General features: G+C 41.7%; 1 protein-coding gene across 1 annotated transcript in view; it reads left to right on the top strand.

Moving 5' to 3' along the window:
* Positions 1–420: 420 nt before the first annotated feature.
* LOC131483199 (cytochrome P450 3A6-like) overlaps positions 421–26,793 on the top strand; it is a gene marked incomplete at its 5' end in the record, with an annotated part of 48,600 nt that continues 22,227 nt past the window's right edge. The window contains 7 exons of the mRNA XM_058680605.1: positions 421–431; positions 7,475–7,577; positions 13,990–14,042; positions 16,299–16,398; positions 17,952–18,065; positions 18,411–18,499; positions 20,442–20,590. Coding sequence (XP_058536588.1) covers positions 421–431; positions 7,475–7,577; positions 13,990–14,042; positions 16,299–16,398; positions 17,952–18,065; positions 18,411–18,499; positions 20,442–20,590 — 619 coding nt within the window. The remainder of the gene's footprint in view (positions 432–7,474; positions 7,578–13,989; positions 14,043–16,298; positions 16,399–17,951; positions 18,066–18,410; positions 18,500–20,441; positions 20,591–26,793) is intronic.

A 26,793-nucleotide genomic window follows, 5' to 3' on the forward strand; every position in this document is an offset into this window, starting at 1 on the left:
ATTGGTGAGTTTAGGCCATTTGTGTTTAGAGATAATATTGAGAGAAATTGATTTTGGGCTGCCATGAGTGTGTGTAAGCGTGCAAGTGTGTATTTGCGATTATTAGAGTTTCTGACTGGTTGACTTTCCTTGTATGGGTTTCAGTGGGGGTGTCTTCCCATTTGCCATCTTTGATTTTGGTTTTCATTTTTTCTTTGTGGGTTTAGCACCTTCCTGAGGCGATTTTCCAGAGCTGGTTTCGTGTTGATGTATTCTTCGAGTTTCTCTTTACTATTGAAGTATTTGATTTCATTCTCAAATACAAATGAGAGCTTTGCTGGGTACATTATTCTTGGTTGGCAGTTGTTTTGTTTCAGGATTTGATAGATTTTACCCCATTCTCTCCTTGCTTGGAGCGTTTCTTCTGATAGGTCGGCCGTGATTCTGATTTTCCTTCCCCTGAATGTAATCTTATCGTTTTTTCTTACTTGTCTTAGAATAGTTTCCTTATGTTCACTTGAGGGTAGCTTGAGGACCACATGTCTGGGTGACGATCTGTTTGGATCATATCTGCTGGGGGTTCTTTGTCCTTCCTGGATTTGTGCTGGATTTATATTTCCGGTGTTTTGGAAGTTCTCCTGTATTATCTCATTGAGCACCCGTTGCAAGCCTGTCTCCTTTTCCACTCCTTCGGGAAGGCCTATTATTCTAATATTTGATTTTTTGAGGTTGTCTTTCACTTCCTGTATGGACCTATTGGCTTTCTCCAGATTTGTCTCCAACTGCTTGATGAGCTGCTGCCTTTCATTCTGATTGTCTTCCAATTCTGATATTCTGTCCTCTGCTGTGTTCATTCTGTTGGTTAGGCTTTCAACTTTGTGCTCTGTATCGAGGATTCCCTTTTTGACTCGGTTTGTTTCTGCAGTGATATGGTTTTCAAATACCTTGGACTCTTCCCAACGCTTCTCACTGTCTCTGATGAATTTCATCACTAGTTTCTTAAAGTCCTTCTCTGGTATTTCCTCTATATCTTCATCTTGCATCTCAGATATTGAGATTAGTTTTTGGTTGTATTGGGAGGGAGTGCTTGATCTTTCTTCTGGGTCATTGCTTTTTCTGATACTTCTCCGCATTGTGTTTTGCCTCCTGTTGTTTTGGGATTTTAGCGTCTGACTTTTTTGTCCACAGCAGTTGCCCTCAGTCCCCTGAAGCGCCTCCCCACTCCTCAGTAGCTCCAAGAGAGTGCAGAGGGAACCGCAGCGGGGCCGTGGACTGGGGCTCAGAAGTCCCAACACCAGCTCTGAACAATGGAGCGGCTGCTAGATCATCCACTGGCTCTTACCTCTGGGCGTAGCCTGAGCTTCAGAGGCCGGACAACACTCAGCACAACCCCACGACCTGGGCAGAAGAGGAAGCCAGAAGGGGCGCAGCTCCCCACAGCCCTGCACCCCCCAGGACTCTGCTTCCACAGTTGAGAGAGTGCAGCTGAGAAAGTAGCCTCTCTCAGGCAGAATCCCCTGCTGGGCCCAGCGGGAGAGGCCAAACCAGAGCCGACTCAGCTGGTTCTTCCAGCTGGAGGGTTGCCCAGAAGAGTCTGCTTGTGGACGCCCCTCTCAGCAGAGCAGCACCTGAGAGGGAATTCCGGAGCAGCACTCCCGAGCGGGAATTCCGGAGAGCAGTCTGGTGCTGAGGCCTGCGGAACTCTCCAACACAGCCCGGGGCCGGGGATCCCAAGGCTCGAGCAGCAGAGGCCCACACGGAGGAGGAAGTCCTCAGTGGGGCAACGCCCCCGAGATGGTAGCGAAAGCCAAGCTGTGCAAGTCTCCTGCGCTGCCCCGGCTCCCACACAAGTTGGAGTGTTCAGTTCTCGCACAGCTTCAGACTGGGAGAATTCCGGGGGAGAGGGGGCACTGAGCAGGGTCAATCTCAGTATGGTTCTCTCAGGGAGCGAAAAGCCCGAAAATTTTTTCTTTTTCGCCCCTGGGGTACTCCACCTCTCTGGGTTCCTGTGCGTCCCGGAGTCACAGGTGCCCACTCCACAACAAAGCTGCTAAGCCAGGTGCCTCTAGGGGCCCGTGTTGCTTAGAGCGCCAAGCAGTCTCACAGCTTTGGTTGCTGGAAGTTCCGCCAGGAGGGGAGCGGTCGCTGCTGCTGGTAGGGGCCTTCACAAAAGGCAACCCGTCCTGCTGTCTCCAGCCGCCCTGGGTCCTCTGGGCTTCCAGCTGATGCGCCCCTTTCCCGGGATGACTCACCACGTTTTAACCGGGCCTTTGTGTTTCCTGTGTTCCTTCTCTGGATTTCTTCTGAGTTATGTGTTTCTTCTTGGATGCTTGATGTCCAGGGAGCTTCTGGCACTCCTTCCTGTGGTTCTTTGGTCCGCAGATCTCTCTCCAGCCACACCCTGTCTCATTTTCAGCGCTTCCCTTTCTATGCCTGTCCTCTCAGGTTGGCCATTTTTTCTGTCTCTGAACTAGTGAAGCTTTACATGAACTGCTCCCGTATGGGATGCCGGCTCCAGAGGCTCATGATTAAACTTCTACTCAACTGTGCTGACTCCTGAACTTATGAATGACATAGTGTCACCCTACAGAGCTGGTGGCAGAATAAATTATTTTCTCAATTTCATTTGGGAGGTTATGTGACAGACGGAAAGATTAGAGATTTATTATATGCATATATTATATACATTTTATGTATAATAAAAATGATTATTATACATAAATAATGAAGGATTACAGGGTGAATTCAATGAGAAAAAGATTTTTCATCTGTTTGTTGATTCAACAAGTAGCCTCAACAGCTGATCTGAAGCCAGATGTCAGAACTTTTCTGAGTGTCCTATTTGTGTTGCAGGGGCCCAAGTACTTGAATGACTTTGCTTTACCAAACACATTATATAGAACTGGACTGGAAGTGGAGAAGCCAAGACTTGAACTAATGTTTTAATAGAATACTGACACTGGAACATAGTAGAAAAAAATTAATTTATTGGCCATTGTGGCAATAATAAAGCATGTAATGGAGTGGGAATAAGCAAAGCCCTTCAGCCCTGCAGAATTTGGCACGTGGTGTCTTACTTTCAATACTTGTCCTACTGGAGGGATCCCAATGCCCTATTGTAATAGCTTGGGGTGTCTGGCAACCAAATGCATGTGTGTTCATACAGGTTTTCAGTTTTGTGAAATCCCATAAGATCTACTGAGTTGACAGTTTGGTACCCTATCCTGCCCTAAAGACTAATATCTCAAGAGGCTTAATCATAACTCACATCATATAAAACATGTCATATGTATTCCATAATGTATGCACCTGTTACTGTGAAGAAGAGTGGAAGACTTGTTGCTAACAGAGTGGCTGTATATGTGAAATCATTTGTAAAAAGTTTATACTTTGGTAACACTTGCTAAATTTCCCACCATGGGGCCATCCATGTGGATTTTACAGCTTCAGCCTTAAAGTAGTTTCCACTTCTTCTGCTTCTCTTCCTCTGGTCTGCTATCTCAGTGTCACTGTAGTGAGCATTAACAAGGATCCAGGACCTCAAATATTGGAGTCTATATATGACAGTAAAACCAGGTAACAGGTATGTATGGCCTGAAGTGCATTGGTCTCCATGGTTTTGGTTCAGAAATGGTTGAAAGGCAGAAGAAAGAAAATTAGTGCTTTGTGACTGAACATCTTGAAACGAGTGAATGTGCCTGGTGTTGTTTACAAGGTGAGTATCAGCAGTTGTAATTGTGGTTTTCATGAGAGAAGGCATGGCTTGGGTATGAATCCTTGAATGTTAGTTAAGGGAAGATATGCATAGTCACATATTCCCAAGTTCAGATCAGCTAGATTGTCTTAGGAAAATACTTACATTGGCCCTGGCATGATAGCGTAGAGTTTAAGGTCCTCACCTTGAATGCACTGGGATCCCATATGGGCACCAGCTCTAATCCCAGCAGCTTCACTTCCCGTCCAACTCTCCGCTTGTGGCCTGGGAAAGCAGTCGAGGACGGCCCAAAGCCATGGAGCTTTGCACCCACATGGGAGACCTGGAGGAGTTTCCTGTTTCCTGGCTTTGGATCGGCACAGTATTGGCTGTTGTGGTCAATTGGGGAGTGAAGCATTGGAAGACCTTCCTCACTGTCTCTCCTCCTCTCTGTATATCTGCCTTTCCAATAAAATAAATAAATCTCCTATTTACCTTTTTTTTTTGCCACCATTAAGATTTTTTTTTGTTTGTTTTGTTTTTTTATTTATTATTTTTAATACATTTATTACATTGTATTATGTGACACAGTTTCATAGGTACTTGGGTTCTCCCCACCCCTCCCCTAACCCTCCCACCATGGTGGATTCCTCCACCTTGTTGCATAACCACAGCTCAAGTTCAGTTGAGATTCCCCCATTGCAAGCGTATACCACACATAGAGTCCAGCATCTTATTGTCCAGTCAAGTTCAACGGCTTCTTAGGTATACCCTTTCTGTTCTGAAGACAGAGCCAGCAGAGTATCATCCCAGTCAATTGGAAGCTCCAACATACCATCAGCAAAAATTTACATCATTATGGAATTAATTGACATAGTAATGAGTAACCAATATGTTAAAAGTAAATACGAGTTCCTAGCCACCTTCTGTGACCACCTCACTTACATTTCAATTTTAGTTTATACACAACATATAACATACATAACATAACAAGTTATACATAACATCATATCATCTTAAATTAAGGCAAACATGTGGTATTTAACCATTTGATATTGGCTCATTTCCCTTAGCATTATGGTTTCCAGTTGGGCCCATTTGGCCACAAAGAACTGCATTTTGTTGTTTTTAATAGCTGAGAAGTATTCCATGGAGTAGATGAACCATAGCTTTCTTTTTTTTTTTTTTAATTATTTATTATTTAACTTCAGTAATTACATTGTATTATGTGACACAGTTACATAGATACTTGGGTTCTCCCCACCCCTCCCCAAACCCTCCCACCATGGTGGATTCCTCCACCTTATTGCATAACCACAGCTCAAGTTCAGTTGAGATTTCCCCATTGCAAGCGTATACCAAACATAGAGTCCAGCATCTTATTGTCCCGTCAAGTTCAACGGCTTCTTAGGTATACCCTCTCTGGTCTGATGACAGAGCCAGCAAAAAAAAAAAAAAAAAAAAAAAAAAAGAGTCTTTGTAACACTAAAGTCTGAAAAAAAAAAAAAAAGAACCATAGCTTTCTTATCCAATCCTCTGTTTATGGGCATTTTGGTTGCTTCCATGTTTTTGCAATTACTGATTGTGCTGCTATGAGCCTAGGAGTGCATGTTGGTTTCTCATAAAACAATTGTTCTCGATATATTCCTAGGAGTGCTATTGCTGGATCATACGGTATGTTGATTTTGAGTTGTTCGAATATTCTCCATACTGATTTCCATAGAGGCTGTACCAGCCTGCAGCCCCATACTGATTTCCATAGAGGCTGTACCAGCCTGCAGCCCCACCAGCAGTGGAGTAGGGTTCCCTTTTCCCCGCAACCTCGCCAACAAGTGTTGTTGGTGCTTTTAATCATGTGGGCCAGTCTTACTGGTGTTAGGTGGTACCTCATTGATGTTTTAATTTGGATTTCCCTTATTGCCAGGGAACTTGAGCATTTTTTCATATGTATATTTGCCATTTGGGTTTGTTCCTTTGTGAAGTGTTTGCCCATTTCCCATGCCCATTTCTTGAGTGGCTTGTTTGTTTTGACATTTTGGTTGTTTTGTAGCTCTTTGTATACTCTGGAGATTAGCCCTCTATCACCAATGTCGTGCGCGGATATCTTCTCCCATTCTTTTTTTTTTTTTATTTTTTAAAATTAATTACATTGCATTATGTGACACAGTTTCATAGGCTCTGGGATTCCCCTGTGTCCATGCCCGTGCATCCACCACCCATGGTGGATTCTTCCACCTTGTTGTAGTATTACAGTTCAAATTCAGGCAGGATTCTTTCGTTGTAAGCCTATACCAAGAATAGAGTCCAGCATCTCATTGTCCAGATAAATTCATCGGTTTCTTCGGGAGACCATCTCCGATCTTAACGTAGAGCTAGCAGAACATCATCCTGATCAATTAAAAGCCCCAACATAACATCAACAACAATTTACAATATTATGGAATTAATTGACATGGTATTGAGTAACCAATATGTTAAAAAAAATACAAGTTTTTAACCACATCCTATGACTGCTTCATTGACATTTCAATTTTAGTTTGTATAGAACCAGCTTCTATGGCAATAAGGTACTATTCAGCTATCTTGTGTCTATTTTCACTTTAGTATTTAGCAGTTTATAGTGTTGAAGCATAATTTTGCTGAACCGGGCAGTTTTTAAGGTTATAAAACTGACTGACAACTCTAACAAGGCATATGCCAACAGTTTAGGTGCATAGCAGTTTTAGGAGAGGTGTGCAGAGAAAGCTTCAATACCCTAGTGAGGGAGTAACTAATCATTTGTCTCCTACCTAGTAAGATATATGTAAATCCACGCAATAAATAAATATTAGAAAAAGAATAGAAAAGAAAATACATTGCTAAAACTGCTCACATTTTCATGGCCAATGAAACCTGCAAACACAACTTTAATTTTGTGGAAATGGGGATGCCAATAATTCATTTTGAGTAGTTTTCTCCCTGTTCATATCTTACATATAGGGCAGTACCCCCAAACATGAATTTCAAACAAAAATTATATATGTAATATATGTAATATATAATATATGTAATCTATGTAATATATTATATGTGTATATATAATATATAATATATAATATATAATATATGATATATGATATATAATATATAATATATGATATATGATATATAATATATGACATATGATATATGTTATATGATATATGATATATAACATATAATATATAATATATGACATATAACATATATAATATATATGTATATTATATGTGTGATATCTAATATATATTATTTATATAAATTTAAAAATGTTATATATATGGTGTGAAGGCAGATTTAAGACGGGCCATCCCCTAAATAGGATATGGCTTATAGAAACAGAATGCAAAGCCTAAAATTGAAAGCAAACTGCAAGAACAATGACATCAGAGACTCTTAGTGACTCCCATATTTGTTGGAGGCAGTTATGCAACAACTTGTACTCAAAGCAAAGAAAAATTATTTTCCCCAGTTTGTACCCAGAACAGGAATCTTTACTGTATTTGAGTGAATGAAATAACTTGCAGGCATTCCATTCTGAACCTCTCAATATCATTGTCATTTGGGGGAGATTTTCAGGGACTCAGTCCAGGATTGGGGCTTTGAAGACTTCAGAGTCTTTATCAAGTCATTACGACTTCTTGGTGGAGTTGTTGTAATGAGGAAGTAGATAACGAATCTGCTGTTAATCATTTGGCTATGTGTTACCTCCCTAGCTTGTCTATGCTGGTATCTGAGCAGGTGTCAACTACAAAAAAACACCTGTGACGTGATTCCTCCTTGACTTTACAGATATGGCACCTCTACACATGGCCTTTTTAAGAAGCTGGGAATTCCTGGGCCAACACCTCTACCTTTCCTGGGGACGCTCATGGGTTACCGCAAGGTGAGTGTCATTTGAACTGTTGTTTTTCTTCACATATTTGCATAGACTGTTGTGGTTTATGAAATGAAGTTCTCCACAGGGGACGTGTTTTTTTTTTTTTTTTTTTGACTATCTTCACATAACTAGGGTAAAAAGCTTCAAAACCTACAAGAAGATGGGTAAGACAATTAGCTCCGCATTGTTTCCTTCATATATCTGATGTAAAAGGGGATTTTAAGGCAGAAGCCCCACCCAGTCTCCCACTCACCCCAGGTCCCTGATGTGGGCATGCTCCTAGGATCTTTCTCAAGTGGTTTTGATAGTTCAACAGTTATGAATTGCTGCCAATCTCGCCACTCCAAGCATGATAAAGTCGTTGAAGAATCCACTGATTGACATAGTCCATCTTGGAGTCTCCATTTGCCCAGTTTTTCGCTGCAAACACATAGCTGAGGTGGTTTACTTATTCTGCCCTCTATCTTTTCATGGTTAGGGTTCTGAGTCCAGCAGTTCGATTGGAGGGATCCCCAAAGAAACTTTGCCTGAGGTGTTCCCAGACCAGATTCCTGTATGTACTAGCAAGTCCAGGGCCGGGCACAGTCCATCACCACAATCAGCTGGTGGTTGCAACTGCTGGGTTGGTTCCGTTTTCAGCCCTGTTTTCCACTGAAACCAATGGGTGCTGCAGTCCAGCCTGGTTCTGCCCAGCACTACTCGGCTCTCACACAGACCAGTGTGGCCTCAAGCCTAGACGGAGCGACCCACAATAAATCCCCCACCAGGCCCACCCACTACCCTGGTTTGCCAGTATGTGCAGCAGACCAGTCCAGTCTGTCCCACATCCCATTCGGCAATTGTACATGTCAATGCATTTTGCAGCTTAGTTCCATCTAACCAACTCAACTATCCATCCCTCACGGATGTTGTTGGCTGTCTCTGTCTAGCCACTCCAGTTCCTGTTCCACTTTATGTGCCCTTCCGTGGAGGTGGTAACCCAAGAGGGAGGAGCCCTCTATTTCCCTCCCTGGCCACTCCCACTCCCGGATTATGCACTCTCCAGGTGGTTCTGTGGCTTAACTTGACAGAATTAGCCCTCAGTGTCAGCTACTGCTGTGGCTAAGCCCAAGCAACCCTCCCCACTCTAATTGTAGATTACACCAGTAGGATCAATCAGCCAGCCTGGTTTTTCCCTGATCTGGTCCACATGCAGTGCACAGGTGTTGTAGCCCTGCCTAGTCTGGTCTGCCCCCATCCCAGCCCACGCTCTCCAAGTGGGAGTAGCTGTCCAACAAGGGAACCACCCCTTATTCCCCTGCCGGCTCTTCCCCCTCACTTCTTGGTTGTCACATGTGCTGTTGGGTGCTGTGGTCACATGTGGCACAGGCAACCTCACCATGGCATTCTGTGTTGTGTACTGCTTTTGTTGCAACCAAACCTGGCTCGTCCCACACTGTTCTGGCATCCGAATTAGCCAGTGGATGATGCGAAGTGATTCAGCCTGATCTGCACCCAACCCTTGCCAAATGTATGCCAGTGGGATAATTTTGATAGCCTGTTCTGGGCTGTTGGTCTTGTGCTTACTGCAGGGTCTGTGTCCCGCCAGAGGAGTTGCCCAGGCTCCTCCATCAGAACCCCTCAGAATGTCAGATTTAGTGCACACCAGTGGGTCCACGAGCCAGCACCACTCAGTTCACCTCCTGTCTTAGTAGGAATAGTGGCTTTTCTTGACTGGCCCTCAACCCAATCTGGGTCTTGCTGTTGGATGTTTCAGCCCAGCCACGGATCATCCATACAGCTCACACATGGCTCAGTAGTGGCTGAGACCCAGCCTAGTCCATCCCACATCTACCCTGGTCCTCCAGAACACCCGAAGGTGTTGCAGTCTGGCCTGGCCCGTTGCATCCAGTCCACACTTGTGCCAAGAGAGACTGCAACTGTATCCTGACCAGAACGCAGCCTCTCTTCCAGTCCATGTGCCCTTTGGTGGGCACCTCAACCCAGCTAGGGTGTTGCCTTAGCTCCCCAACTGGTCCTGTTCCCAGCCATAGATGGTTGCTCTGACTCAGCTTGGCGCTGCCCCTCACCTGTCCCGACCCTTGCCTTAGACACTGTGGCTTAGTGTCAGTGGCTCACGTAGACCAGTAGGTGCAAGAACCTAGCTCGGTATGTCTTGTGCTCCATCCTGGCTTCTGATTTTACATATGAGCAAAGGTTTGCTCAGTTTTGCCCAGTATGCCCATTCCATTGCCATTTCATACATTGACCAGCTGTTGAAGCAACTTTGCCCAGCTTGTCCGACTCCCAAATCTGAATCACGTGTTCACCAGTTGAACTATGACCCACCAGGGGAGTTTTCCAAGTTCCTCCACTAGATCCCCTCCCAGATGAAGTTCTCATACATGCCATTGGGTATTAGGCCAGTGCATGGCATAGTCTGGCCTTCCTTTTGGCCTTGCATGAGCTGGTGAACATTGCAGCCCGGCCCACCCCACACCCTATTCAGAATGCACATTCGGGTTCTACTGCCTTGACCAGTCTAGACTGTTGTCAGTTCTTTAATCTGTGATTGATGACAGGCTCCTTGGTCACACCTAGTTTAGTCCATCACCACTCCATCTCTTGAACTAACCCATGGGGTTAGAATTTCCATATGGTTTGGTCCACACATTCCCCACAGAATCATCCCCCTGATATGGTTCTTTTTTTTTTTTAAGATTTATTATTTTTATTACAAAGTCAGATATACAGAGAGGAGGTGAGACAGAGAGGAAGATCTTCCATCCAATGATTCACTCCCCAAGTGAACCACAACGGACTGGTGCATGCCAATCCAAAGCCGGGAACCAGGAACCTCTTCCAGGTCTCCAATGTAGGTGCAGTGTCCCAATGCATTGGGCCGTCCTCAACTGCTTTCCCAGGCCACAGTCAGGGAGCTGGATGGGAAGTGGAGCTGCCAGGATTAGAACCGGCATCCATATGGGATCCCGGCATGTTCAAGGTGAGGACTTTAGCTGCTAGGCCACCCCGCCGGACCCCTAATATGGTTCTCAAGCGTGTTTGTTACTGTCATGACCCTGCCTAATGTGACCAATCTCCGTTGGGTCCGTTCTGTTTCCAGGCCTGTCATCCACTTGAACCAATGTGTAATGTGTTCCAGGTCAATCCTGCCCACTTCTTACTCCATCCTCATGCAAACCAGTGGGAGCTACAGCCTAGTTGGGGCGTCTCCCCATAACCCCCCACCAGGCCTGCTCCCTTCCCTAGTTCCCATGCATGCCAGTATGTACCACAGGCTTGTTTAGTTTGTCCCACATCCCATTAAGCTCTGGTACTTGTCAATGGGCATTAAAGCATGGTTCAACTCAACTAACCTACTATCCAGCCCACACACATACTGGCAGGTGCCTTTCTGTCTAGCCACCCCTGCCCCATCCTGGTTTTCATGCTCTCCAGTGGGAATAGCTAACCATGAAGGAGGTGTCCAGTATCTGTCTACTAGGCCACTCCAACTTCTGGATTATGCACTCTCCAGGTGGTTCTGACATTTAATTTAACAGAATTGGCCCTAGGTGCCAGCCTCTGCCATCTGATGTGGCAAAGCCCAACCAACCCTCACCCACTCTAATTTCCTGATTTCTGTTCTTTTCTGTGAATTGAAGATTGCTTGACCCTACCCAGACCGCCCCCTTCCGGTTGCATCTCAGCCCACCCACATCCTATTTTAGGATGCACCTTCGGGTGGTGCTGCCTTGACCTGCCAGATTGCCATCGGTTTCTTTACCCATAAGTGATGGCAGGTGCCATGGTCACTCCTAGCTTAGCCCATCGCCACCCCAGCTCACGAGCTAGCCTGTTTTGGTGCCAGGCTCTGCCTGCTTGTGGCCCAGCAGCAAGCTGTATTTCCAAAGGATTGGGCCCACCATTCCCCCATAGAGTTTACCCCTCGACTAAATTCTCTCACTCACTAGTTGGTGTCTTGACCCTGCCAAATGCGACCAGTCCACTATTCCATCACCCAGTCAAGTAATGGTACCTAGCCCTGCCAGACAGGCCCCCATCCACAGCTTTGGTGTGGACTGGTGTGTGGCATTCAGTGATGCTTTATGCTAACAGCCCATCTCAGGATTCCTAATTTGGCTGTTGAATCCATCTGGCCCAAATAGATCTTTTGTATATTCCCCTTGAAATCATCAGGTCTCAGTCCCACTCTTGTCCTGAAGTTTCCTGACCATGTTACTGGTAATCACCAAGAATTCATGTCTCACCTATACTAAAGCTGGCCTTACTCATGGGTGTCCATATTGTAAGAACCCCAGAGCTTGCTGCTGGGCCACCAGCATGCAGAGCCTGGCACCAGTGGATGCACTGGCCACCCAAATCTAAGGACTCAGTCACTGCCTTTCGGCAGCGGCCTTGGCCTGAGTCCCCCACATAGCATCCCGCCCTGCAGGGGCATCCCGCCACAGCCACACTGTGGGGAATTGCAAGCTGCCCCAAGCTCCCAGTCCCAAGGCCCGGAGTCATGGAATCCTGACAAGTTTTAATTTACTAACATTCTGACAGATGTTTGGATCACTTCCAGGTGATGGAGAAGTTTAGTCTGGGCTCAAAATCCTATTTGCCTCAGTAAAATAGGGCATTTTGAAGTCTGGTATGGTGGCCATGCAGCTAAAGTTCTTACCTTGAATGCTCCAGGATCCCATACGGGCTCTGGTTCTAATCCCAGCTGCTCTGCTTCCCATCTAACTGTGTTTGTGGCCTGGGAAAGCAGTTGAGCATGGCCCAACGTTTTGGGACCTGCACCCACATGGGAGACCTAGAAGATCTCGTGGAACATGGTTTTGGTTCAGCAAAGATCTGGCCATTGTGGTCACTTGGGGAGTGAATCATCAGACACAAGATTTTCATCTCTGTCTCTCTTCCTATCTATCTTTCTATCTATCTATCTGTTTGACTTTGCAATAAAAATAAATGCATAATTAAATAGGGAATGTTTGTGTTTCATCAACACTCGATGTTCAGCTGTGACTTGATATTTACACTGTGTGAGCATTATGAAGAGAACTTTCAGTTTTCTTTGGCACTTTCTCAGGAACATAAAGCAGAGCTTGGTATTTGGACAATGCAGCATGTGGACACCATGTTGACTTATGAAGCTGTATGCTCAAGATTCCAGTTTTCCTGACTGCAGCAGAGGTCATAATAACGTTTGGTCTCTTCCCCATGCATAGCTTTGAAACTTTAGTTTATTAGGCACATAGCTATTTATGACCAGAATATTGAACGTATTTTGTGTATTTATTTGTTAACAAGTAGTTCGGGGAGAGGAGATTCAGCTTTGATGTGCATGTGTACTCTGCAAATGCCTTCAATACCATGACTACACTGGGTCAGAAGCTCAGAAGTTCAGCTGAATCCGGGTCTTCTGAGTAGAATGGAGGTACCCTGTTAGTTGAGCCATCCCTCATGCAGCCTAGGATTTGTAACAGTGGAAATTTAAAGTGAGGAGGCAGGCCCAGATATGTGACACAGATACTCAAATATAAGAGAAGTGACTTAGCTACTATGCTGGAATGCACGTCCATATGCAGTTATTATAAGATCCTGGGTCGGGGCACAACTAAGTAGCCTAGCAGTTAAAGACCTTGCCTTGTAGCAAAGGAATCCCATATGGGCACTAGTTCTAATATCGGTGGTGCTGCTTCCCTTCAACTCCCTGTTTGTGGCCTGCAAAAGCAGTAGAAGATGGTGCAAATCTTTGGGACCCTGCACCCTTGCAGGAGACCCAGAAGAGGCTCTTGGCTCCTGGCTTCGCACTGGCTTAGCTTAGGCCAATGTGATCACTTGGGGAGTCAATCATTGGATGGAAGTTCTTCCTCTATGTCTATCTGATTTTGTAATAAGAACAAATATATCTTTAAAAAACATACCCAAGCGTGACCTACACTTTTGAGAACAAAAGAGATTAACTGATGTCTTTAGCTTCTTAATTCTGTCAGAAGTCTAGAAATTTCGTGAGATCTAGAGAAGTGAGTGGATGGATCCCTGTGAACCTCACTGCTTTCCTCAAGTCTCAGTTTCCTCAATAGCTTATGGAGGAAAATAATTGCTGGTTTAGGAGATTTATGGAGACCACAAAGGCCCAGGAAAATTCTTCACAGTGACAAGGGTTGCGTCATATCTGTAGACAAGGTTAAGCCACCGGGTTTCCACAATATTTAGGGAAACTCAAGATTGCCTTTGAATTGTGCACTTCAAATGTCTTCTCTCTTTTTCTCCCAGGTACCTGCAAATTTTGAGATTCTGAATAATTAATGTGTAATAGTATTAAGCTAGTTGTAATTGCATTTTGTTCAGTTTACTTCAAATGTATCGATATCAAGTTTACTCTGTTTACAATAATAATCACATATCATTTCATTTCCCTTCACAGGGTGTGTGGGATTTAGACATGAAATGTTTTAAAAAATATGGAAATATGTGGGGGTGAGTATTTGGAAAGCTTCCTCATTCTGGTGAGGTACTCACTGTATAAGGGACAACCTTAGCTCAGAGCCTTTTGATTTAAGCTTATCCAGGTTAAAGTTGTAAAGGCTTGTTCTACCAAAGACTTCATATACCCCACGTGTCAGTGTCTGAATTTGGTGTAAATGTTGTAGGTCATCGATGTTTTCAGCGGTTGTTGACCAAGGGACCCCAATCTGAACAGGGCATGGTTGTTTTATATTTTGGTTGCTTTTGGATCAATAATTGAGTATAATACATTTTTCCAGGACATTCTAATATGCGATTGTGTCCACGTGATAGCATATCTTCTGTCTGTTGATTCCTTTTATTTATTTTTTGAAGGTTATTCTATTTTTTTATTATATTTTGGACAATCTTGACATAGTTAATTATGGTAAAAAGGTTCAAGGGCTGCAGGGAAGTGGGTAAGACTATTATTTCCATAGTGTTTCCTTCATGTATCTGAGGGGGTTATTGAGGGAGAGGCCCCACCGAGTTTGCCACCAACACCAAGTCCCGGTTGTGGGGCATGCTCTGAGATACTTGCTTAAGTGGTTTTGATAGTTCACCAGTCATGAATCGCTGCCAATCTCGCCATGCCAAGCACTATGAGGTCATTGAAGAATCTACTGGTTGACACAGTCCAACATAGAGACTTTGTTGGCCCAGTATTTCGCTACCAACATATAGCGGAGGTGGTTGATTGACTTGTTCTTTCTTCTTTCTTTTCTTGGTTAGGGTTCTGAGTCTGCCATTTCAATTGGGGAGATCTCCAAAGAAACTTTGTCTGAGGTGTTCCCAGACTAGATTCTTGTTTGTTCTAGCAAGCACAGGGCCTGGCACAGTCCATCACCACAATCAGCTGGTGGTTGCAGCTGTTGGTTTGGGTCTGTTTTCAGTCCCGACTTGCACTGGAACCAATGTTGCAGTCCAGCCTGGTTCTGCCCAGCACATGCTCGGCTCTCACATAGACCAGTGGTAGCTGCAGCCTAGTTGGAGCGACCCACAATAACCCCCACCAGGCCCACCCCCTACCCTGGTTTGCCAGTATGTGCGGCAGACTAGTCCAGTCTGTCCCACATCCCATTTGGCTCTCGTACATGTCAATGGATATTGAAGCTTAGTTCCATCAAACCAGCTCAACTATCCAGCCGTCATGGATGTTGTTGAGTGCCTCTCTGTCTAGCCACCTCAGGCCTCGTCCTAGCTGTGTAAGAGAGACTATCATATCCAGACATGAAGACACAATGTAGTATGCATCTCAAGTTCAAAATCACAAATGGACTCACAATGAAAGTGTTACATATACCATAACAACAGGATGCTGGGCTCTCTGCTACTATGTATACATATAATATCAGGATACTTAAATAGCAGAATGTTGGACTTGTGACTGTTTATGAAGGACTTCACCATAGTAATATAGTAGAAGGATAATCTAAGTATTTATGGAACTGTATCATAAAATAACAAAATAGGAAGCTGAAAAAATAATGAAATACATAGTATTACAAAAGGGTTTGTTGAAATTGTGTATGATGAACAAATTATGCATAAGTTAAAACTTTACCTCAAATTCAACTTATCTTTTACTTAGTGAAATTTGAAATCCTCTTATCTTTTAAATTCTTTGAACCTAGATCTAAGAAATGCTCTAAAATTCTTTAAAAATATTTATTGATTATGTTTTCATAATCATAACGGCAAAGAGAAACAGAGAAAGAGATATTTTCCCTTTGGGTTTTGAGTCCCTGTGTGGCCAAATAGCTTGTATGAGACCAAGGAAGGCAGGAGCCAGGAGGCTTATTCAATCTTCAACATGGATGTCAGGATCAGAAACACATGGGCCATCTTCTGCTGCTTTCCCAGGCTGCTACTTGTGAGCTGATTTTAATGTTGAGCAGCCTTTCCAGTGATGATTTTCAATTGCTATGCCACCATGGCAGCAATCTAGTATTATTTCTATATGTGTGATTTTCATGATGAGCTGTTTAGTTTCTAAATTTATTTTACTTTTCTTGAGTGATCTTGCCTGTATGAAAACAAGTGTGTCTTCTGTGGTTGGAATCTTACTGTACATCCTACTCTAACTTGAACCAAAAAGGGATGTTGCTGTGTGTTATACAAAAGGAGTATGAGAAACATGACATCAGGATCCAAGTGTGGTTCCTTTGCTTGGTTGTGGCTATTGCATTAAGCTTGCTGTGTTTAATCATTTCTGTTTTCCCATATTAGATTGTATGATGGTCGACAGCCTGTGCTGGTCATCACTGATCCAGAGATGCTGAAAACAGTGCTGCTGAAAGAATGTTACTCCAGCTTCACAAACCGACGTGTAGGCATGCTTATTATTCAAGTTTAAGTATTAATTGTTAAGCTTTTATTCTTAAATATTGTATAGTACCAAAATTATCAGGGAAGTTTCATGTGTGTTTCATTTTGTTTTTCATTTCATTTCGTAATTAGTGTATTTCTCCAATGGCAAGGAGAAAACAAACATAATTCAGATCAGATTTCATGTTTCACTTTTCTCTCTCTCTCTCTCTCTCTCTCTCTCTCTCTGTGTGTGTGTGTGTGTGTGTGTGTGTGTATGTGTGTGTGTGTGTATGTAGCTAGCCACATGGAGCAGATATGCAGGTTTGTGTAACTAGCAGCACAAACATGTTTAGACTTTAATTTTGTAAAGGATTTTTCATTTAAATATGCCAGAAGCCTGTTACTGAAAAAGATGGTGGCAGGAGAGAAAGAATAAAACAGAGAGTGAAAGAGAGCAAGAGTGAGACTTAGAGCATGAGTGTCCATCCATTGGTTCACTCCCAGATTGCTGCAATGGCCAGAGTTTGGCCCATATGAAGATCAGAGCCAGGAGCTTCTTCTTGGTTTTCCACATGGATGCAGGAACCAGAACACTTTGGTCATTCTCCTTTGCCTTCCTCTGCCATTAGCAGGCATATGAATTATAAATAGCACAGTAGGTGCAGTTATGGGGTCCCACTGATACTGTTCCTTGTATTTTCTTGTATTTTTCTTTATGCCAGGGCTTATGAGTTTTTCTCTTTCAGTGTTTCATTCAATAAAAAAATAAGTGTTGTGAAGTATAGATGTGCCACTCTGTATCAGGATGCTGAATCTTATTACGACACAGTGTTATGGTGCCTGCCATTCAACATCCTTCTCTATTTCCTCTTGCAGTGCTTCAAAGCCTCCTTTTTGTTCAGAATGTGTTATAAAAATTCTACACATGAGAGAAACGTTTGGTGTTTGCTTTTCTGTGTAATGTTTATTTGTTTTAATATAATAAGCTTCCATTCCATCCATTGTGCTGTGAATAACAGGATTTCTGTGTTTAGTTCTTTGATACTATGATTTCATGGTTTGGTGGGGGAATAAATATCTCAAAGCAGAATATCTAAACCTAAATGAAATGTATTTTTACTTTTTAAGAAAAGTTCTCTTCTTATATCAGTTGTTGTTCATGTGCATGTTTTTGTGTATAGAGAGTAGGGCAGAGTGGAAAACAAAATTGTTTCAAAGAAACATACAGGCTCTTTTGGCCATCTGGATGTCCACCAGCAATTCGTTTCTGTTGTGCTCTATATTAGAGGATGTTTCTATTTCTGTTTAGTCTCCTGGAATGACAGATTCTCTGATATATGGCAAATTGATTTTTATAGGAAAATGGAAAATAAATGCCTCAGACCACATTACATCTACTCTCTTATGAGGCTAGGCATTTAGAATAATATTTATGAGCACATAATGTTAGCATACCAAGTGGTAGACTTCTATTAAGTAGTTTGAGATGCCTGATGTGTGTGTAATAAACATTTATAACAGTGATGATCTTCAGAACTTATGCTGGGCAAAATGTCTTTATTTGAATTTTAGTCTTTTGGACCAATGGGATTTATGAAAAGCTCCGTCACCGATTCTAAGGATGAAGAATGGAAGAGAATAAGAACACTGTTGTCTCCAACCTTCACTAGTGGAAAAGTCAAGGGGGTAATAAATTAGTATATGTTAATTACAAACTTAACTGAGTCTGGAAAAAAAAATGGAAAGACAATCCTAGTCCATTTGAAGCAGAAAGTTTATTGGCACCAATGTTCCTTAAACTGACCTTTTCTCTTTATAATCTAGAAGAGAATTGCATTCATTAAAAATGTTGATGAGCTACCTCTGCTTTGATAATCCAATCCTTTTGACTTGAATATTTACTTTTAACTGTGGATGAAGTGGTGTATATAGAGTTATTTTGTCACTCCTGCTTCATTAGAAAACTATTTCCTTATGTGACCTGGATCTCTGCATCTCATTGTGGCTGGTGTTGTGTGTGTGTGTACTTAGATGCTACCCATCATTGCCCATTATGGAGATGTGTTGGTGAAAAACTTGATTCAGGAAGCAGAGAAAGGCAAGCCTGTCAATTTGAACAAGTAAGTAAGAATGTATTTGTGGGGTTCTGGGCTCTTTCAGTACATGGCATGGAGTTGAAATTTTTCCTTCGGGAATCCCTAGAGTGAACATACGAAAGAGTGTATGTTGTGCTACAACTCCAGTGATTCCACCAGAAAGGATAACATGCAACAGAAAGGAAGTTGGGGACAGACTGGGTTTTCTTGGAATAGAGCACATAATATTTACCAGCTTGGCTGTCACTTCGGCTATTTGAGAGACAAAATTCATGTGTAGAAAGAAGGAATATGATTCTGTGGAAGTTTTTTGTTTGTTTTTGTTTTGTTTTGTTGTGTTTTGTTTAAGATGGTATGGAATTGGGATTGCGAACTAAGGGAAGAATTTGGTACAAATCGGGAAGCAGGGTCTATGCCAGGAGAGTCCCAGTGTGTGTGTGTGTGTGGGAAGAACCAAAATGCCTTCATGGAATTGCTGATTATATTAGAAAAATGCTAAATACTGAAGTATATCTTTTACTTCAAATTTCTTGAATATGTGGAGAGAGAAGCCCCAGAAAAGCCTTTGGGGATGGCAACAAAATAATTTATTAGCTAAACTTGAATATTTATTTATATTATGTATATTCATTTGGTGTGACGAAAGAACTAGAACGAGATATATTCTGTGTCCTGATCCTAAATATCTGCAACAACTAGGGATTAGCCAAGCTTAAGCCAAGAGCTAGGGATTCAATCTAGTCTCACCTGGGGGTGCAATGACGCAAGTGCCTGACTTAATACATGGTATCTCCAAGAATGTGCGTTTGCTGGAATTTATTAGCGGAGCTGCTATTTGGACAGAGGACTAACATATGAAATACAGCATCAAAATTAGCATCATTTGAAATTTTTGAAAATTTTGCTCTCTCAGTCAGAATGTACTAACTTTGAATTATTCAGGAGTCTGCTTTGTAAATTATGAATTCCTGGAGAAGCAGATAGCATTTCACACAGTTATGAATTCTTCTTGTTAATAAGTTTAATGTAGAGTTATTATATTTAACCACAGTCATTCTTGGATATACCTTTTAAAGGGAATTCTACCCTCAGGGCCACCTCAGATTCTGGAGATGGAAAAGAGGGTGTATTTTAGAGTTTTGTCAATGAATGAAGGGAAAATTGATTGTTCTGTAATTCAGATCAAAGTGTTGATATTTAGTAATGTGTTAGGAAAAAATCATCTTTGCAGACAGTTTCTAAGGTAAGGGAAGACCTGGATGAGCGCCATCTTCATGAGTCCCAGGGAAGAGTGAATTATTCCAGCTATCCTGCTAAAGCTTAGGTCTTACGTCGAAATACAGCACAGAGTTCTGTAACCTGTGTGATTATGGTCTTTAACTCTGCTTGAGCTTAGATGCATCTCTAATTTTACTAGAGTCCCTGCTACCCAGGGCAAAGACAACTGTATCTTCCACCCTTGATATGTTTCAATGTGAGTGATAGTAGTAATGATCATTCTGATGATCTAGGTGGTAGTTCTATTTTTTAAAATAAAGATGTTTATCTCAATGAGACAGACAGAGAGAGAGAGAGAGAGAGAGAGAGAGAGAGAGAGAGGTAGAGAGGGAGCTATCTTCCATTTGCTGGTTCACCAGACTAGGTTGTTTGAACGCATGCATGTGCTGCATGTCTGATAAGGAACCAAGCTGTTAAACTACCATCTTTTGCATACTGGGATGTGTTAGCATGAAGCTAGATCAGAAGTGTGGTCGGCTGGATTTGAAACAGAATTCTGACTGGTGATATGTGCTTATTAAACCTCAGCCACTGAGCCTCAATGCCTGCCTCTGGATGTGGTCCAGGAATTGTTTGGCTCTCTGCTGTTTTGCTTGACATGTGCTTTCTCAGCACTGCCTGCTGCATGTGTGGCTCAAGAATGGCAAGTAGGTGCTGGTTTTAATTGTCCTTGTATCTCTCTCCACAGAATCTTTGAGGCATACAGCGTGGATGTGATCACTGCAACATTATTTGGAGTGAACATTGATTCCCTTAGAAACCCACATGATCCTTTCTTAAAAAATCTCAGGAGGCTATTAAATCTTAATATCTTTAGTCCTTTACTTTTCTCAGTCAGTAAGTATTGCACCATTTCTTCCTCTTTTTAAAATGTCTTGAGAAGTAATTCAGAAGCAACAATGTACCCATTTTAAATGTACAGTTGTCATCACTGTTGCCAATTCTAGAATATTTTTGTCACTCCAGCAATTCTGTTCCTTCCTTCATCACTCCTTGCCCATGTACCACTAATCTTTTATTTTCAGAAAATGACTATTTCTTAAATTGTGTTCAAATGGAATTGTGTAATACATGTTCCCTTGTGATTGGCTTATTTCAATCATTGTTAGGTTCTCAATGATTTTCTATGTTGATGTGTGTGTGTCATAACATCATTTCTATGAAGCAGCAAGTAACATTATTCCATTATGTAACTTTTCATTTTTTTAAATCAATGGATTTATTAGTTGTTGGGCATTTGAATTTTTATTGCTTTGGCTTGAAAACTGTGTTCATTCTTTAAAAATTTATGTTAAATTCATGATTTTATATCCATTTCAATCTTTTGAATGTAAGTTCAGTAGTAGAATTTGTGGCAATAATTCTATTTAGCTATTTCAGTAACTTTCAAGGATTTCTCATAAAACCTGTATAATTTTGCTTTCTCACCTAGAGTATGTAAGGTTCCAACTTTTTCTCTTCCTTGCCAGTGCTTGACTCTTCCATCGTTTTCATCATATAGCCTCTCTAGTGAATAGAATTCATAACCCATTTTGGTTTAAATGTTCATCCTCAAATTGATAATCACATTAACCAACATTTACCATTTTCATGCCTTCTCTCAATAATTGTCTACTCAATTTCCAGTGTCATAATACTTGAATTATTTTTTCTGTGTTTTTGAGTTGCAAGAAATCTTTATGGTTTAGATAAATCTCCTGACAGATAAATTGCTTGTAAGATTTCTCCTGATTTTTGTCTTTTACCACTCTTGACAGTTTCTGTGTAAGTGTGAATAATTTTTTGTTTATTCCAGTTTTATTAATTTCTAAATTTTTATCTTATAATACAATTCCATAGACTCTTGAATTTCTTTTACCCCTCTTCAAATCCTCACTCCTCTGATGTCCCCTATATTATTGCAATAGTATGTTGATTAATAAGCAGTCATATGTCACTCATTGTGCTATTTAGACATGTCTTGATCCTGCAGGTATAGAAATGGGAAAGGGTGCAGCATCCTACTTTTTCCGGTTCTGTGGGTTTCTTTTAGCTGTATAGCTAGTAGCTGTGTAAGTGCAAATGATTAACTTTTGGTGATGTAAAATTTATGTGTTTCCTTTTATTGTTTGTGATTTGGGTATCAATTCTAGGAATCCATTTCCAAGTCTGAAACCATGAACTCAACCCTTATGGCTTTTATGCTAGAATTGTATAGTTTTATATCTGCTGTTGATGCATTTAATGTTTTAAAGACTTATTTTTATTGATTTGAATGACAGAGTTACAGAGACAGCGAGTGAGGTTGGGTGTAGAGGTGAGAACGAGGGACTGAGAAATTTTCATCTCTGATATGGCTTATTTCCTAAATTGCCTCAAGTACTGGGGGCAGGGCAAAGCCAAATCCAGGAGTAGGAGCTCCATGAATGTCTTTAAATGGTGCATGGGCCTGAGAACTTGTGCCATTTTCTGCTGCATTTCCAAGGCACATTAGCAGTAGCCTAGATGGGAATTGGTTTCAGCAGGACTTGAACCAGAATCCATATGAAATGCCCCTGCTGCAGAAAATGACTTAATGTCTCACAATACAGTGCCAGTCCTTGAAGTTAGCTAGGTACAGAATAATAAATAAGGGTCTGACTCTTTTCTTTTGGCCTGTCACTATCCAATTGTACCAGCACTAAATGTTGAACTGAATAGCCCATCTCTTATATGGAAATAAATCATTCTTGCTATTCAGTGGAAAAATGGAAATAATGTTTACTTCTGGACTCAACTTCCGTTATTTTGATCTCTGTCTATACAGAAGGCCATGTCCCATTTGCTGTGGTCTTTTAGCTTTCTGTATGTTGAAACTGGGAGTTACGAGAGAGTGATATTTTGTCTGCTGATTCCTTCCTCAAATAACCATAACATTTGGAGTTGAGCTAATCTGAAGCCAGTAGTCAACATCCTTTTCTGGCTGTTGCAAAGATTCATTTATTTATCCGAAAGTCAGATTTACAGAGAGGAGGAGAGACAGAAAGTAAGAGTGTGCATGCGCTGGTCTACTACCCAAACAGCCATAACAGCAGGAGCTGAGTTGATCCAAAGCCAGAAGCCAGGAGGTTCTTCCCTGGATTTCCATGCAAGTACAGGGTCCCAAGGCATTGGGCCATCTCTACTGCCTTCCCAGGCCACAGGCAAGAATGGATAGAGGAATAGCAGGAATACAAAGTGGTGCCCATAAGGGATCCTGGCTTATGGAAGGCAAGAATGTTAGACACTAGGCTACTCTGCCAGACCCTGATTGAGTCATTTAATCTGCAGACAGCTTATTGGTCAGGTTGCCTCTGCACAGACCTTGATATCTAATGTTATTATCAGAGCAATATTAGTTTCATAGTATGAATCTGAAAGTTTATATTCTTCCAAGTATTTTTAATTAATTAATTTTATTAGTTTTTGATGCAGTTCCATTGTTTTTGGGATTTCCCCTCTCACCTCCTAAATCACCTTCCCTTTCTTAGTATCCCTTTTAGTATCACAATAGTATATTCCATCATAAACAGTCCATCATTCTGCTTTTAAGTGTATCCTGACATTGTAGGTATGGACAATGGCAGAGAGCCATCATCCTATTGTTAAGACATATTTAACAGTTTCATTGGAAGACAATTTGTAAGTTGAAAGTAGAGTTGCATACTGCATTGTATCTTCACTCCTGTTCAAGAAAGTCTGTATGACATAGTCATTAAATATACCCATAATGAAAAGCCATAGAAAAATCAAGAACAGGAGAAATATAGATAATTTACTCCATGAAGTTAAATAACATTCTACTGAATGACCAATGTGAAACTGAAGAAATGAAAATGGAAATAAAAACTTTCTTGAAGAAGCTATGCTACTGTGTGGCCTATGTGTCACTGAATCAATCTGTAGGAAAAAAAAATTAAAAAAATATAAAAAATATCACAACTCATGATATGTGGCCAAAACAGCATTGAAAGGACATTTATACCATGAGATGCTTACAAAGCAATCAAAATCTCAAATAAATGACCTGATAATGCATCTCTTTTTTCTTTTCTTTTTTTATTTAATTAAATTTATTCATTAATTACATTGTGTTCTAATTTCATAGGAAATGGGATTCTCCTCACACCTCCCCACACCCTCCCCACATGGTGGGTCCCTCCATCTTGTTGCATCACCACAGTTCGAGTTCAGTTGAGTTGCCCTGTTTGTAAGCATATGCCAAGCATAGAGTCCAACATCTTATAATTCAGTCAAGTCCAACTGCTTCTTGTGGAGACCCTCTATGGTTTGAGGGCAGAGGCAGCAGAGTATCACCCGATCAAATAAAAGAACTAACATACCATCAGCAACAATTAACATCGTTATGGAATTAATTGACATAGTATTGAGCAACCAGTACGTTAAAAATAAATATGATTTCTTAACCACATTCTGTGACCACCCCATTCACATTTCAATTTTAGTTTATATACGACATATGACATAACATCCATAACATAACATGTTATGACTAACATCATATCAACTTAAATTAAGGGAAACATGCGGTATCTAACCGTTTGGGATTGTCTCATTTCCCTTAGCATTATGGTTTCCAGTTGGGCCCATTTGGCAACAAGGAACTGCATTTTGTTTGTTTTTTTTTTTTTTCTAATGGCTGAGTAGTATCCCATGGAGTAGATGAACCACAGGTTTTTTATCCAATGCTCTGTTGATGGGCATTTTGGTTGCTTCCATGTTTTTGCAATTACTGATCGTGCTGCTATGAACATAGGGGTGCATGTTGGTTTCTCATGAAACAAGTGTTTTGGATATATTCCTAGGAGTGCTATTGCTGGATCATATGGTATGTTGATTTTGAGTTGTTCGAATATTCTCCATACTGATTTCCATAGAGGCTATACCAAACTGCAGCCACACCAGCAGTGGAATAGGGTTCCCTTTCCCTGCAACCTCGCCAACAAGTGTTGTTGGTGCTGTTAATCATGTGTGCCAGTCTTACTGGCGTTAGGTGGTACCTGATTGATGTTTTAATTTGGATTTCCCTTATTGCCAGGGAACTTGAGCATTTTTTCATATGTTTATTTGCCATTTGGGATTGTTCCTTTGTGAAGTGTCTGCCCATTTCCCGTGCACATTTCTTGAGTGGCTTTTTTTGTTTTGGTGTTTTGGTTGTTTTGGAGTTCTTTGTATATTCTGGAGATTAGCCCTCTATCACCTACGTAGTGCGCGAAGGTCTTCTGCCTTTCTGTGGGTTGCTTTTTTACTTTGTTGATTGTTTCTCTAGCTGTGCAGAAGCTTCTTAGTTTGATGAGGTCCCATTTGTTTAATCTGGTCTTGATTTCCACTGTTTTTGGTGTCCTTTTTAGGAAGTAGGGACGTACCCCTGGATCTTGTAGAGTATTTCTGACATTTTCTTCCAAAAGTTTGAAGGTTTCTGGGTGTAGGCTTAGGTCTGTTATGCATTTAGATTTGATCTTAGTGTATGGTGAGAGATGTGGGTCTGTCTTTTTGTTTGTACAGGCTATTAACCAGTTGTCCCAACAGCATTTATTGAACAGACCTTCCAATTTGTCTGGATTGTCGTTTGTCCTTTTGTCAAAGATTATTTGGCTGTATTTGTGTGGGTTAAGATCTGATGCTTCTTTTCTGCTGCATTGATGATCTTCTTTATCTTTTTGTTTAATTATTTTGCATATGTGACAGTTTCATAGGCTCTGGGAATCGCCCCACCCTTCCCCATGCCCCTCCCCCCTGGTGGATTCCTCCACCTTGATGCAGTATTACAGTTCAAATTCAATCAAGATTCTTTCCTTGCAAACGTATACCAAGCATAGAGTCCAGCTACTTATTGTCCAGATGGGTTGAACAGTTTCGTGGGGAGACCATTTCTGGTCCAAAGTTAAAGCTTGTAGAATATCATCACAGTCAATTAAGAGTCCCAATATAACATCAACAGCAATTTGTAACATTATGGAATTGACATGGTTTTGAGTAACCAGTATGTTAAAAAAAAAAAAAAGAAAGCAATTCTTAACCACAACCTGTGATTAGCTCATTGACATTTCAATTTTAGTTTATATACATGACCGCCTGCTATATACCTTAAAATGGCTATAAGGTACCATTCAGCTGTCTCATGTCTATTTCATTTTAGTATTTAGCCATTTGTTGTGTTGAAGTATAATTTTGCTGATCTTGGCAGATTTTAGGATAATCTAGACTGGCTTGTAACTCTAACAAGATATTTGTCAACATTTAAGGTGCAGAACATTTTTTGGGGGGGGCAGGTGTGCAGGAAAATCCTCAACACCATGGTGAGGAGTGACTAATCTTTGTGTCCCACCCAGCGAGGCATGAGCCAATCCACGCCAACTCTTTCCTGTCAGATGCCAAGCTCTACTTTTTGTTGTTTGTCTATTTACTTTAGGATTTTTTAGTTTGTATGATTGTTTGTTTGCTATGAGGGGTTTTTGGAGTGATCCCAATGGTCATTGCGAAGGAGGGTGGGGGTCCAGAGTTGGAGCCAGGCTCGGACCAGAGAAAGTTCTCCTCCCTGGTCCCGAAGGATGTTTATTGTTCTTCTGTTTCTGCGGACCGCTCAGGGCTTCTGGTTCTTTCCAATGCATTGGTTTCTACACGGTAGAGTTTGGACTTCTTCCATCCCCTCTGGAAGCTCCAGTTGGGGGTGGGTGACCTCAGAGTACTCGGACTCCGAGGGCATCCAATTCCCTGTGGCCTCCTTGGCAGTTGGGATGTAGTCCTTGTTGCTTGTATTAATAATTTGTGGTGAAGGTCTGGGAGTCTTCGTGGTTGGGATCTAAGCTTCCTCCTTGCCACCTGCTCCACTCTGGAGTGCCCCCCTGCTTCACGCACATGACCTCCTGTTAATAACGTCCACCCACAGAACGTCCATCCACCAAACAACAACCAATTACCAACAGCCTCAAAAAGCATATGGCACGGCAGAATTATAATTTCTCAATATTAACCCTCAACACAAGTGGCTTAAATTCATCACTCAAAAGGCACCGATTAGC

The sequence above is a fragment of the Ochotona princeps genome, chromosome 24, assembly GCF_030435755.1.
Source record: "Ochotona princeps isolate mOchPri1 chromosome 24, mOchPri1.hap1, whole genome shotgun sequence".
In the NCBI taxonomy this organism is placed as follows: Eukaryota; Metazoa; Chordata; class Mammalia; order Lagomorpha; family Ochotonidae; genus Ochotona; species Ochotona princeps.